The following is a 14,896-nucleotide window of genomic DNA, read 5'->3' on the forward strand; positions in this document are numbered from 1 at the left end:
ATTGTGAAAACCAGAATAGATTAATACATTTTGTTCCTTGGTTTTTTAAAACATTTATTATAGATTATATTTCTATTCTTGAAAGAAATTATAAACTTTCTTCAGGGCAGATTCAAAAATCTGTTTATCCTCCTCAACAATCTTTTATAATAGAAAAGAATAATAAAATTTTAAATTTTACTGCTTTTTCAAAATTATTTGAGAATGATATGTTACAAATTACTGTTAAACATATAAATCAGATAATTGAAAAACAAAATTATACAAATTTATATCTGACGATTATAGGAGAAGAGATAAATTCTCTTAAAGATCGTATTGATAAAATTATTTTAGCTATTAATAAAATTAAACCAGATGTTCACATAGAAGAACCAGAAAATAATATTGTTTCTGTTGCTACCTCATCCATTCAATCCCCTCTTGATATTAAGGATTTTAAATTTAAATCTTCTGTTTATGATATAGAAAAATTATTAGAAGAAAAATTTAGAAATCTTAATTTAAACACTCTTAATGAAGAGTTTGAGGAATTAGAAAAAATAAATAATTCTGAAAATGAAATTAATAAAATTAAATGGGCTGATAGACCTACTACATCCAAATATTATTATAATAAACCTACTCCCATGGATGTTCTCATTGAAGAAAATGAATATATTTATTCTAATAGTTATAATGGGAAAAACATTTATGAATGGAATATTGATGGTTATAGTGATAGGCAAATTTATAATACTGCTCACAGAATGCTAATGTATAGTACTGTGTGTAAATCATCAGGTAATACTGATAAGAATATTGCTAAAATGATAACAGCAGGATTTACTGGCCAACTTAAAGGTTGGTGGGATAATTATTTAAATTATTCTCAAAAAGATGAAATCTATAATTCTATAAAAATGGAAAATAATATTCAATCAGAAAATGTAGTTTATACACTAATAATAACTATGATTGAACATTTCACAGGAAAATTCACTGATAATAGTGAACAAATTAGAACTTTATTAAGTAATCTAAAATGTAAAACACTTACTGATTTTAGATGGTATAAAGATACTTTCTTATCTCGTATTTATGAGATTCCAGACTGTAATAATAGTCTGTGGAAAGCTAGATTCATAGATGGCTTACCTTTCTTATTTGCTGAAAGAGTTAGAAAAGTATTAAGAAAGGATGATATAAATATCTCTTATGATAATTATACTTATGGTAATTTGATTAATACTTGTATTCAAGAGGGTTTAGCTCTCTGTAATGAATTAAAATTAAATAATCAAATTAAAAGACAGAATTTACTAGAGAAAAAACAGTTAGGTAAATTTTGTGATCAATTTGGTATGGACTTACCTAATAAAGGTAAGAAGAAAATTAAGGATAAGGATGATAAAATTTATAAGAAAAGACATTTGTCTGAAAGACAAAAAGAAAGAAAGAAGAAACGAAAAGAGATTCGTGAATCAGTTAAAGCTGATAGGAAAAAAGATAAATATAAAAATAAATTAATAATTTGTAGAAAATGTAAAAAGCCAGGACATTATGCTAATCAATGTTGGGCTAAAAACAAAATTAATAATTTAGATATAGATGATAATCTAAAAGAAACATTATTTAAAATAATAATGGATTCTAATAATAATTCTGATAGTGAAACTGAGAATTCTTCAGAATCTTATAATTCAGAAGAAATTATTGATAATGAATCTGATATTTCAGATTTAGAAGAATGCAATAATTGTATACAAGGAAAATCTTGTATAAATCCTATAGAGGATAATAATAAAAATGATGAGTTTTATAAACTTATGTCTCAATTTCAAGATTTAAATATTAATGTTTTAACTAACAATAATATTTTAGATTTCCTTAAAATGATTAAGGATCCAATATTAAAATCCACTATCATAGATCAAATGGAGAATACTGCTTCAACAAGCAATAATGATAATAATATTCTTGTTAAACAAGAACAAGCTTATTCTATGAAAGAAGTAAAAAATCTTTTACAGAAAAAATATAGTCAACAAAATCCAGTTACTATACAGGATTTAGTTAAAGAGATTGCTAATCTTAAACAACAAATAAAATTTTTACATGATAATAATAATAGTTTAAATTATCGTATTTCAGTCATTGAAAATCATAATAATTCAATTTCTGAAAGTTTTGAAAATATTCAAGATATTTCATTTCCTGATAATAATCAGAAACATTTATCTGTTTTGAGTATGATAATATCTCAAAAATGGTATACTAATATTACTTTATTAATTGATAATTCTTATAAAAAGAATTTCATTGCTATGATAGATAGTGGTGCAGATTTAAACGTAATACAGGAAGGATTAATTCCTACAAAATATTTTCATAAAACCACTCATTCTCTCTCTCATGCAGGAGGAGAACCTTTAGAAATAAATTATAAATTACCTAAAGCTTATATTTGCAAAGATAAAAACTGTATTCAAACCAGTTTTTTATTAGCAAAAGACATTTCTAGCCAACTAATACTTGGTCTTCCTTTTATTTATCAAATTTATCCTTTAACCTATGTTGATGAAACAGGTATAATAGGAACTTATCAAGGTAATCCTATTTCTTTTCAGTTTATAACTAAACCTGTTCATAGAATTTTAAATGAATTACAAGAACAGATTGAAAGAAAAACCTTTCAAATAAATTCTTTAAAAGAAGAAATAAAATTTCTTACAATTGATGAAAAATTACAGAATCCTAAATTACAGGAAAAAATAAAAATTATTTATAATAAATTTTCATTAGAAATATGTAATGATCTTCCAAATGCTTTTTGGAATCGTAAGAAGCATATTATTTCTCTTCCATATGAAGAGAATTTTGATGAAAAGAATATTCTTACCAAGGCTCGTCCTTGTCAAATGAATTCTGAATATTTAGAATTATGTAAGAATGAAATTCATTCTTTGTTAGATAAAGGTTTAATAAAACCTTCTCAATCTCCTTGGTCTTGTACTGCTTTCTATGTTAATAAACATTCAGAACAAGAAAGAGGGGTTCCTAGATTAGTAATAAACTATAAACCTCTTAATAAGGTTTTGAAATGGATTAGGCATCCTATTCCTAATAAAAAAGATTTATTAGATAGATTAGTTCATGCAATTATATTTTCAAAATTTGATTTAAAATCAGGATTTTGGCAGATTCAAGTAAAAGAATCTGATAGGTATAAAACTGCTTTTAATGTTCCAATAGGACATTATGAATGGACAGTAATGCCATTTGGCCTTAAAAATGCCCCTTCAGAATTTCAACAAATTATGAATGATATTTTTTATAACTATAGCAATTTTATAATTGTTTATATAGATGATATCTTAGTGTTTTCTAATGATATTGAAACACATTTTAAACATTTAGAAATGTTTAAAAATATTGTTATTCAAAATGGTCTTGTTATTTCAAAATCTAAAATGATTTTATTCCAAACTAATATTAGTTTTCTTGGTCATATGATAGAAAAAGGGAAAATAATTCCTATCCAAAGAAGTATTGAATTTGGTTCAAAATTTCCTGATATAATTACTGATAAAACTCAGTTGCAAAGATTTTTAGGAAGTTTAAATTATATTTCTCCTTATATTCAAAATCTTACTAAAGATTCTGCTATCTTATATGATAGACTGAAGAAAAATTCTTTACCCTGGACAGATAAGCATACTAAAGCTGTTCAGAATATTAAAAATAAAGTTAAAAATCTTCCTTGTCTTATGTTGGCAAATCCTTTATGGGATAAAATTGTAGAAACTGATGCCTCGGATATAGGTTTTGGAGGAATTTTAAAACAAAAAGATCCTCAAACAAAACAAGAATATCTTATAAGATTTTATTCTGGGAAGTGGAATAATGCTCAGAAAAATTACTCCACAGTAGCAAAAGAAATCTTAGCTATTGTTAGATGTATTTTAAAATTTCAAGATGATTTATATAATCAAAAGTTTATTATAAAAACTGACTGCAAATCTGCAAAATTTATGTTTAATAAAGATTTTAAACATGATGTTTCTAAGCAAATGTTTGCTAGATGGCAGGCTCATTTAGCTCCTTTTGATTTTGAGATCATTTATAAAAAAGGTGAAGATAATCATCTACCAGATTTCTTAACTCGAGAATATTTATATTAATGTTTTCATCTACAGATATGTACTCTCGAGGCAGAGGAGAGTCCTCTTATAGAGGGCGAGGTGGTAGGGGAAAACCTCCTAATATTATAGCACAACATGGAAAACAGAGGCTAATAGCCCAAAACTTATCAAGTTCATCAGCCAGTAATACTGAGCAGAATGAGTTATACAATGAATTTCAAGAATTCTTGAAACAAAAGCAGAAAAATAATTCTGATTCTCAGTCTTCAGCATCATATGCTAATATTATCAAAGAAGATGATAATGATACAGCTCTTTATACAGAGTCAAAACATAAAGAATTAATTCTTCTTATAGAAGAAAAAGATATCCAATGAGAAAAAACTCCTTGGATTATTATGGAAAGATATTTTACCAATACATCATATGTATATGGTGCTTATAAGCAAAGAGGATATTATGAGAATCTTCTCATATCTACAAAAAGTGTTGATATTACTCACTTTTTCAGTAATACTCAACAAAAAGGAAGTTATAACTTCTCTAAGTTTATTATATAAAAGATTATATCTATTGAAGAATGGGGTATATCTCCATTGGTTGAAAAAGAGTTTTACTCAGAAAATCATAAAACCAGTTTTAAATTCAATTTCTGGGATTATATTGAAAGTTTTAATAAAACTTTATTATATGAAAATGAAAAAAGGAAACATACATGGTTTCTTAAGATTTGTGAAAATGTTTTCCATTATCCTATTCCAAATTGGTTTTTTATTTGGTGGAAAATATTTGGTCCATCAGCAAAGATTTTGCCAGAGGTTTTTATAAAACCATTCGATACTTGGTTGAATGTTGCACCAATTATTACAAAAAGTTTTTCTGAACATTGGATTGATGGAAAGACTTTATGTCTATTCTTCATGGAATTTGGTATTCCATGGATCTGGAAATGGCAGCCAGAATTTGGTTATACAGATGAAGGTATCCCTTGTCTATGGAGAACTAGCTCTACAAAATTTTGGGATAAAATGTTACGAGAAGATCCAGTATCTGGAAAACTTCATGGTCATGACACCTTAATTCAAATGGAAGAAAAAATTTCTTCATATCAGAAAGATTTGTTGAATCAACAACAAAAAGAAAAAGATGCAATGAGTCCATTTAAAATTCTGACTCAAAAATATTCAGAGATCTATTCTAAAGAGAAGATGGTAGAAATCTACATTGATGAAATGAAGAAAGATCTTTATAAGAATATTGGATGCTCCGATTCAAAATCAGACCAATCAATGGCTTCAGATTCCAGTGATAATCAATTCATACATCTAATGAAGATGCATGATGCACAGGATCCAGATGAGGATATTCCTCAATTATCTCAAATTGATGATATATTTGAAAGTTTGAAGAAATCTCTCAAAGATAATACCAAAGATGACTAAGCATCGTTGAAAGTGGAATATCACTATTCAAGAGTTGGTGGAATAACACATCATCATGGCATATCATGACAAAAAGTGGGTGGCATATCACTATTTACTTTTTGAATTTTGTAACCATGTTACTTTTGCTTTAATAAAGCATTTACTATTTTTATTTTGAGATGGAATCCGGGGTTTGATGTCCGGCTCTTCTATCTATATATAGGTTACTTCTGTGTTCTTAGAGGAACACGGTTGAGTTTGCTCCCCTCTCTACTCTCTATTGTACAAAACCCTTCTGAAGTTAATAAAAGTTTGAAGTTTCTGCTTACAACCTTGTAAGTTTACTGCTTTTTTATTTTTGTTTTTATTTTTGTTTTTAATTTAAATATTTCAGTGATTAGCCTGAATGACAGGCTAAAGTATTCGTGCTAAATTATTTTCCTTACTATGACATGATCTATATTTATTTGTTCTTGGAATCAAATTGATATAATAAAAGATTTATTTAAATTTCTGGAATCTAATGTAATATAAGAGTCTTTGGTTAGAACATAAGGTAAGAAGATGAACCAGGAAATGATTAACACAAGGTTCGAGTTTATCCGGGAAGATTAAATTCATGTTGTAGCCCTTCAGCCTGCTTAGCCGAGAAATGGCGTTTAAGGCGTTTATGGGTGATTTTTTATGAATTTATGATTCTTTGGGCCCTCGATAAATCCTCTGTTGTTTAATTTCTCTGGTATATCTTTCGTAAATCCTTTTATGTTTCGTAAAATTCCAAACAAGAATCTTATATTCATTATTATTCTGGAGTTTAAATTTCTCCTTTTCTTAGCTCAATTTGAGTTGAAAATGGTATATAGGCTGGAAACCAATAACTTCCATGTGTGCGAAAGCCACTAAGGAAAAGTTTGGTAAAACAATGTCACGTATCAGATTCCTCTTCTATTAATAAAATAAAATAATATATAATATTTATCATTTTAACATCTATATATATATATATGTCCGAATAACTAAAACGATTATATTTATCGAAACTCAAAATACGAAAATTATATATTTATTAATTTTCTACTTTATCTCCAAATTTCAACTCGTTAGAACTTCATGTGACCAAAGGCAAAAACTTGTGTGAGACGGTCTCACGGGTCATATTTGTGAGACGGATCTCTTATTTGGGTCATCCATGAATAAGTATTACTTTTTATGCTAAGAGTATTACTTTTTATTGTGAATATGGGTAGGGTTGACCCGTCTCACGGATTAAGATCCGTGAGACCGTCTCACATGAGACCTACTCGTGACCAAAATATGACATGTTTTATTATTTTAACATAGTTAAATATTTAATAATATCAAATTATTAAATCTAATCAATGTTTATTTTCAGGCATGACACATTATGTTTCCAAATATCCATTTTCTTTTCTTCATTTTTTCATAATCTATAAATTTAAGAATCACTTCTGAAAAAAAATATATAACTTTTTATAAACACGCCATCTTTTCCTATTAGGAAGATTTAAAATATACAAATGGATTTTAGTTTTTTAATCGGGACAATTTAGATCTAAATATAAAAATTTATCTATTATATATATTTTAAAAAAAAATTAGAGAGTGAGTCAGTAAATTGTATATGATTTTTTTAAAATGTAATTGGCTCTCCGTGCAATAAGTCAGTTGCTTAATCCAAATTGTCAAATTAAGCTATGAAAAGTCAAATTTTATTCTGATATCATCAAGTTTGGTATTTTATTATAATCTATCGGTTTTCAAGTCATTTATATGTATATTTTTTGTTTTTATTATTATATTTAATACAAAATTAAATTCGAAATTATTGCTAAATTATTTAAAAATACTTTGTAATTTTCTGTAAATTTAAAAAAATTAAAATAATGTTACCTTTGATTTGGTAAACTTAGTTGAACTCCTCAAATTTTCAATAATTAAATTAAATGAAATTAAGATGACTGAACTGCGCCTCACGATATATATTAATTAATATTTGATGAAGTCTTTTTCTTCGGCTAATAGTCATCATACCATTTTGACCAATCAAACAGAACTGTTCCATATAATATGATTATATTTTTATTTTGTCAAATAATCTGACTCAGCATAGAGTAAGCTTCAGAAAATGACACCTTATTTAACATAATTTTGTTCTTGTTGATATTTTTATTATATTTATTTTTTACATGTAATTTTTTTTGTTTCTTAAAGTTCATGAATGACAGACATCAATCGCAGATATAGTTTTGATATGTTGTATATTTATTCTATCATAAGTGAGATAATACATATTTTTTTGGATGTGATGAAACATATTCAAATTATACATGTAATAAATGAGCGACATCTCATTAATAAAATAGAAATAACAGCATATCAAAACACTATATATATATATATATATATATATATATATATATATATCTTACTTAAATGACAGAATTTCTACCAACATTAAACAACACAGCCTCTCAAAATAACGAGATGACATTAATATTTGAACTTTCAACCATATCTTAGATAATGTTATCCATTTCTTCGATTTATTATATTTTATTTTGGAAATAGCAATATTTAATTAACAACCAAGAGCTACAAATATCCTTCGAACTCCACTCCTATTCCACACACTTATGTGTCTTTTGTGCGTGTATTTAGCACACATTTATGTTGTTTCTCCTGTTAATTTCTTGATTAATTCTCTCTTGAATTTCCTCGATCCAGCAATCTTTTTTTTTCGATATCGAAATCAAGAATTTAGAACTCAATCACTGATCCCGGTTCAAGATTTTGATTCATATTGTTGTTAATTAATTAGCTCAATGGGTGAGGACAAGAAAATACTGTTTGAGAAATATGAAATGGGAAAGCTTTTAGGACAAGGTAATGAATGTATTAAGACAAAAGCTGCAATAATAATAATGTTTAAAACGTAGCTAGTGCTTTACAAATAACTATGAGAATTTTTTGTTAGATCGATATCTCGTCATTTATATGATCCGAACTCGAAATTTTTCTCCATTATTTTCGATATACACAACATGCAGACGTCTGGATTTCGAAATTTTCACATATATAACTTATGATTTCATATTTTCTATCACTGACAGGTACATTTGCTAAAGTTTACAACGGCAAAAACCTGGCCACCAACGAGTGCGTGGCGATTAAGGTTATCAAGAAAGACGAGGTTATCCGAAGCGAAAGAATGATGGAGCAGATCAAGAGGGAGATTTCAGTCATGCGTTTAGTGCGCCACCCAAACATCGCTGAACTCAAAGAAGTAATGGCCACGAAATCCAAAATCTTCATAATCATGGAGTATGTTCGAGGCGGAGAGCTGTTCGCTAAGGTGGCTCGTGGCCGGCTCAAGGAGAATGCGGCCAAGAAGTACTTTCAGCAGCTGATCAGCGCTGTCGATTTCTGCCATAGCCGTGGCGTCATCCACCGCGATCTGAAGCCGGAGAATCTGCTCCTTGATGAGAATGAGGATCTGAAAATATCCGATTTCGGGTTGTCGGCCTTGTACGAACATCGTTGTAAAGATGGTCTTCTTCACACGCAATGTGGGACGCCGGCGTACATCGCACCGGAGGTTTTGAAGACGAAAGGATACGACGGAGCCAAGACCGATCTATGGTCGTGCGGCGTCATATTATACGTTCTATTGGCTGGTTTTCTTCCGTTTCAAGATGAGAATCTTTCTACCATGTATAAGAAGATCTTTCGAGCCGGTTACGAGTTTCCGCCATGGTTTTCTACGGATTCAAAAAGGATTATATCCAAGTTGTTGGTTGCGGACCCTGGCAGAAGGATCGGGATCCAAGGTATAATGAGGACGCATTGGTTTAGAAAAGGGTTCACGAGACCTAATGCCTTCTCCATGCAAGAGTCTATCTTCGAAAAATTCGATGAAGAGGAGAAATTTATGCACGAAACGATCAAAAAGTCCCCGTCCTCGCCGGCTTTCCTCAACGCTTTTCAGTTAATTTCCTCGATGTCCACGGGCTTGGACCTGTCGAGCATGTTCGAGGACAAGCGGAAGGTGGGGTCAACATTTGCGTCGAGATGTTCGGCCAAGGTTATCATGGGAAAGATGGAGACGGTGGCGAAGAAGCTAGGGTTTAAGGTTGCGAGGATGAAGGATTTCAAGCTGAGGTTGTTAGGGACAACCGAAGGTCGAAAGGGGCGACTATCTCTGACCGCCGAGGTGTTTAAGGTCGCTCCGGAGGTGACGGTGGTCGAGCTTTCGAAGTCTTCGGGTGACACGTTGGAATACACTAAGTTTCGTGAAGATGAATTTAGGCCGGCTTTGAAGGACATTGTTTGGACATGGCAAGGAGACCCTTTATTTAGTGAAGAATGTTCTAAGCAATAATTTTCAATTTTTATTTATTTTATTTTTCAAGTAATTATTAATTAACACCCATTTTAGGGTAACAGATGTATTTAAATTATTATGCCTTCCCCTTGAATTGCTGCTATATACGTAACTCTTTTGACTTTGTAAATTTTAACCACAAACAAGAAGTGTGCACAAAAAATTATATTTATTAAAATAATATATGTTTGTTATAATTAGCTAGTAACTCGTTATATATATATATATATATATATATATATATATATATATATATATATATATATATATATATATATATATATATCTCAGTTCGTATATATATAGATATTGATCATGTAGCGAGGTCGGTTGGTCGGTCAGGCCCAATGGATTAAGGCCCAAGTGATTGGGGCCAACATGGTCTTGATGGCCCAACGTCTAGGAATCAGAAATCGGAGATCATGTGGCTCAATGCATGTTTGGATGGAAGAAGCATCGATCAGTGGTTAAAGGTCGACCTCTTTTGTCGAGATCGGGTGTGTGTCTCAGGTCAACATAAAATCTTACTAGAAATAAAGTGAATCAATTTGGGGATAAGAGTTGTTGTATTTGTCGGCAAAATGAATTAAATGCATGTCGGAAAATTGAGTTGAACGAATAATCGGTGGCAGGAACAAAGTTTTGAGTTTTGTTGAAAATAAGAATACGCGTTTTTAAAACATCTTCACACGGACAATGACTATATAAATAGAGCTCTCTCCCCTCATTTTGAAATCATACATTCATCTTATAACATTTGAGTGCTTAATTTTATAATATTTGTGAGGTGTTTGTTTTTTGTATTAAGAGAGTGTGTTCTTTTTGGAAACACAATAAGTGGTTGTACATCGTAAAATACACCGTAAAATATTTTATAGTGTAATTCTTTTCATCTTGCCTGTTGTTTTTACCATAATAATTTTTAGAGATTTTCCACGTAAATCTCGGTGACCAATTTATTCTTTATTTTCATATTTATTATATCAAATTACTGCAAGTAGAACCGACAGTAACATATGACTATCTTAAGGAAACTCGGATCACCCATAAATCAAAGGTGAAGTAAAAGAAATTTTTACTTCCAACTTCGAAATCGGTTTTGACTCCTTGGAACGGTAAAAGACTTCGCTTTTTATAGGCCTAAAACTTCGGTTTTTAGCAAAATAAAAACATATTCTTCTATTTCACATGCATCTAATTCGATAATTAGATATCTACAATTTAAGTTGGTATCTAAAGAAAAAAGACAAAAACTTGTGTGAGACGGTCTCACGGGTCGTATTTGTGAGACGGATCTCTTATTTGGGTTATCCATGAAAAAGTATCACTTTTTATGCTAAGAGTATTACTTTTTATTGTAAATATGGGTAGAGTTGACCCGTCTCACAGTATTAAGATCCGTGAGACGGTCTCTCATGAGACTTACTCAAGAAAAAAAGAAGCATTTTTCACATAGTGCTTATGTAATATTCGTCGAAGCGTATATGCATAGTGGGGGTGACGACATGTGAGTGATGGTGTCCGTTCATTACCAAACAAATTACTTTAAATGCTTGACTTCTTTCTAGACATGCAGCACACGGTTCCAACACGGATATATATCTATGAATAATTTTAGTCTTTTACGCTATGAGATAAAAATAATAAAATAACAACACACAACTTTTTATTTCTTGTGAATGAATTAAAGAGGGGAAAAAACGAGATGGTTTTACGGGTCGTATTTTGAGAGATAGATCTTTTATTTGGGTCATCCATGAAAAAAATATTATTTTTTATGCTAAGAGTATTATTTTTTATTGTTAATATCTGTAGGGTTGACCCGTCTCACAGATAAAAATTCGTACGACCATCTCACCAGAGACTTATTTTTAAAGATGAGGTATGTGTAAAATGATTTGAAAGATTGATATCAACGAGATGGATTGATCCGGTCAATATCTGAAATGAAAACTAATATTTTTAATTGCTCAGATTAGATATATATTTATTTCATAATACTGACACTCTCATATGAGTTTTGTCTTAATAATAATAATAAAAGTTGAAATCGAGATTAGTAGCTAATGAAAATGGAAAAAAAAATCATATTGTAAATAATAAAATTTATATATAAATATTATTAATTAACATGAAACACATTTTTGCCACAAGTAATGGCATAAATAATTATTAAATGAGGTTCTTTATTATTATTATTATTATTATTATTATTATTATTATTATTGTTATTATTATTATTGTTATTGTGAGTTGTAGTACCTAATCCACGATGTTGTCGGAAAATCCACTACAATAGTGTTTAAAAACTAAAGAAGTCCAACTTTTATTTTACAATCAGTTAGTTATTAGTCATTCTTAATAATTATATTCATAAAAAAAATTCTATATCTGATTCAAGTGATGGATGTTAATAAATAGATTTCTTCCCTTCAAAATGGCATGTTTAATGTACGTTATTGTGAGGAAAATTATAATATTATGGAACTTTTCAAAGTTTGATTTTCATCGAATAACTTGTTGTTTTTATCTTTCTTTTGTCCGAAAATACTAAATTCATCTTATACGATTTATTAACACTGATAGTACTATCATGTATGACATATGTGACGAGAATAAAACCTGATTAGTATTAAGCCGGTTCACAACAATTTTCTTCGTTCTTTCTAAAAACACTAAAATATAGTCAAAGTAAACTTTACCCAATCTATAAATCCCATTTCCTGATTTCACATCTCAAAATAGCATATGATATCGGTTAATTTATTACATATTAATATATTATACAATTTCTTCGAAAAATATAGAATTATTAACAGATAAGGTTTCCACCTTAGCCAAAATACAAATACAAATAATACATATTGTAGAACGTGGACATCTTCGAGAGAACAGATCAATCGTCCGGAGAAATTACTGGAAATTTCCTCCCAATAATATAATTATTATTCCTTAGATAGAATTAAAAAGACTTTGACTTAGCTTCAAGAATTGCAAAATGTCTAAGTCTATAAATATTAATTATTCCTAGTTACTTTCAAATTTTCAATTCATTCGTTCAATATATTCCCAAGAGAAACATTCATCACAAGAACAGCTTCTTGCAAAGAGCTGAGCTCTAGCTGTGCTTACGTCTTCAAATCGATACCGAGCCAGATCGATCGATCGAGTCGAGATAATTTCTTGCTTATATTGTTATTGATAGAATGGAGAATCGGAAACTTGTTAAATGGGAACTGTTTTATCGACCTCAACTCGAACCCCATGCAGAACCCTAATGAATATTCGGTACGTAATATAATTGGCAAAAAAAAATGGATACATTTTTAAATTTTTTTCATTTGATTTTCATAATGGGAATGTTAGAAATGTATGAATTTAATCATTTTTTCGTCAGAATTCGGAGTTTGAAGATGATTTTAGCGGTGATCATGAGAAAGGATTGTCGTTGAAAGATATTGAGGTATGTTTCATCGTATTTTTATGCTGCAAATTAAATTATATTTTCTGTTCGTGTTATGTTTTGTATTATGTAATTAATATAATCTTTATATTATAATTAAAATTCTTAATTATTTATTTGCTAAGTATATACATGTATATAGGTTTGTCATATTAATTTCACGCACATAAACTAATTAAAACTGATTCAGGAGTTGAATCGATTAAAATCTGAAAACAAGAAGCTGAATGATATGGTTGCGAATTTCGTCAAAAATCAAAACGATTCGAAGCGAAAGCAAACTAATTCTGAGGAGGAGTTTTCGAGGAAGAGGAAGCTCGACGATTCGAATTTTGTCAAAAAGAAATGTTATAATCAAGCTTGTTGCGAAGAATGTTGGCCAAAAGGGATCAGACCAAATGCTTCAAAAAAAGTTTTAGTGAGGGTTGATCCCTCGGACATGAGCCTAGTAAGAATATTTTGATGCTAACTAAACTTTGTTATATCCAACGTTAAAATTTGTATTTGTGGATAATACCTAATTCTTAAAACACATTTTAAAAAGATACGAGTGAATTTGGATTGATTTATTTTGATTGAGAGCGAGAACGCTCGGCATGATGAACTCGTGATCTTTTATTACTCAAAAAATGATATATTTTGCAAGAAATTTCAACTGCATTTTGCAAAATTGGTAACTTTTTTACAGGTAGTGAAGGATGGGTATCAATGGAGAAAATATGGGCAAAAGGTGACAAGAGATAATCCATCTCCAAGGGCCTATTATAAGTGCTCTTTTGCCCCCATTTGCTCAGTCAAGAAGAAGGTGAATTTATATAATCTTTTTTTTTTTAATTTAGAAATAGCAATCTGATTTAATTTTGTGTGCATTTAGTCATAACATTCAATTTCACTTGAATTTTAATTGAGATATTGCTTTCCGAAATTACTGTGTGCTTGTAGGTGCAGAGAAGTGTAGATGATCCATCCCTTCTGGTTGTTACATACGAAGGCAAACACTACCACCACTACCACCACCACTCTTCCTCTCCATCTGAGACAGACGGAGTTTCGTCTCCGGGCTCGATTTCTGGCGACTATACGATAGGCCCTACAGTAAGTCCTGATTTGAGAGATCCTAGAATCCAGAGTCTAATGCAGAGGGCTATAGTAAATTGTGAGAGCAAGGAAATCCAAGAATTTTTTGTGGATCAAATGGCTTATTCTTTGACAAGAATTCCAGGGTTTCACTGCTGCACTTGTTTCAGCAATATCAGGAAGGATATTAGACGAGGAAATACCAGAGCCATGATTAGAAATGTTACAAATTCATGGGTTGGTTTTATAGTAAATGAAATGATTTTTTAAATTTGGAATAAAAAATTCATTATGCTTTATGGCTTCTGCTAGTATACATAATGATATCGAATCATGCAAAATATACATTAGTATCCTATAAAATATACAGATTTGAAAGGTTGACAATACAAAAAGGAGTATGTAA

The 14,896-nt window shown here is 29.8% G+C and overlaps 1 protein-coding gene and 1 pseudogene across 1 annotated transcript; both read left to right on the plus strand.

The window, feature by feature from the left end:
* The first annotated feature begins 8,199 nt into the window (after positions 1–8,199).
* On the plus strand, positions 8,200–10,098 carry LOC140815311 (CBL-interacting serine/threonine-protein kinase 5-like). The gene is made up of 2 exons (XM_073174437.1): positions 8,200–8,452; positions 8,680–10,098. The coding sequence occupies exons 1-2, from the start codon at positions 8,392–8,394 to the stop codon at positions 9,945–9,947; spliced, it is 1,329 nt and encodes a 442-aa protein (XP_073030538.1). The 5' UTR covers positions 8,200–8,391; the 3' UTR covers positions 9,948–10,098.
* Positions 10,099–13,021: 2,923 nt separating this feature from the next.
* On the plus strand, positions 13,022–14,787 carry LOC140815014 (WRKY transcription factor 18-like; annotated as a pseudogene).
* The last annotated feature ends 109 nt before the right edge of the window (positions 14,788–14,896 follow it).

Source organism: Primulina eburnea, chromosome 15 (genome assembly GCF_022965805.1).
Source record: "Primulina eburnea isolate SZY01 chromosome 15, ASM2296580v1, whole genome shotgun sequence".
In the NCBI taxonomy this organism is placed as follows: Eukaryota; Viridiplantae; Streptophyta; class Magnoliopsida; order Lamiales; family Gesneriaceae; genus Primulina; species Primulina eburnea.

Bases quoted from the DNA above. Each gene is read 5' to 3' on its own strand.
- LOC140815311 (XM_073174437.1), top strand. From the start codon at position 8,392: ATGGGTGAGGACAAGAAAATACTGTTTGAGAAATATGAAATGGGAAAG. The intron at 8,453-8,679 runs GTAATGAATGTA...TATCACTGACAG, and splicing joins GGGAAAGCTTTTAGGACAAG to GTACATTTGCTAAAGTTTAC.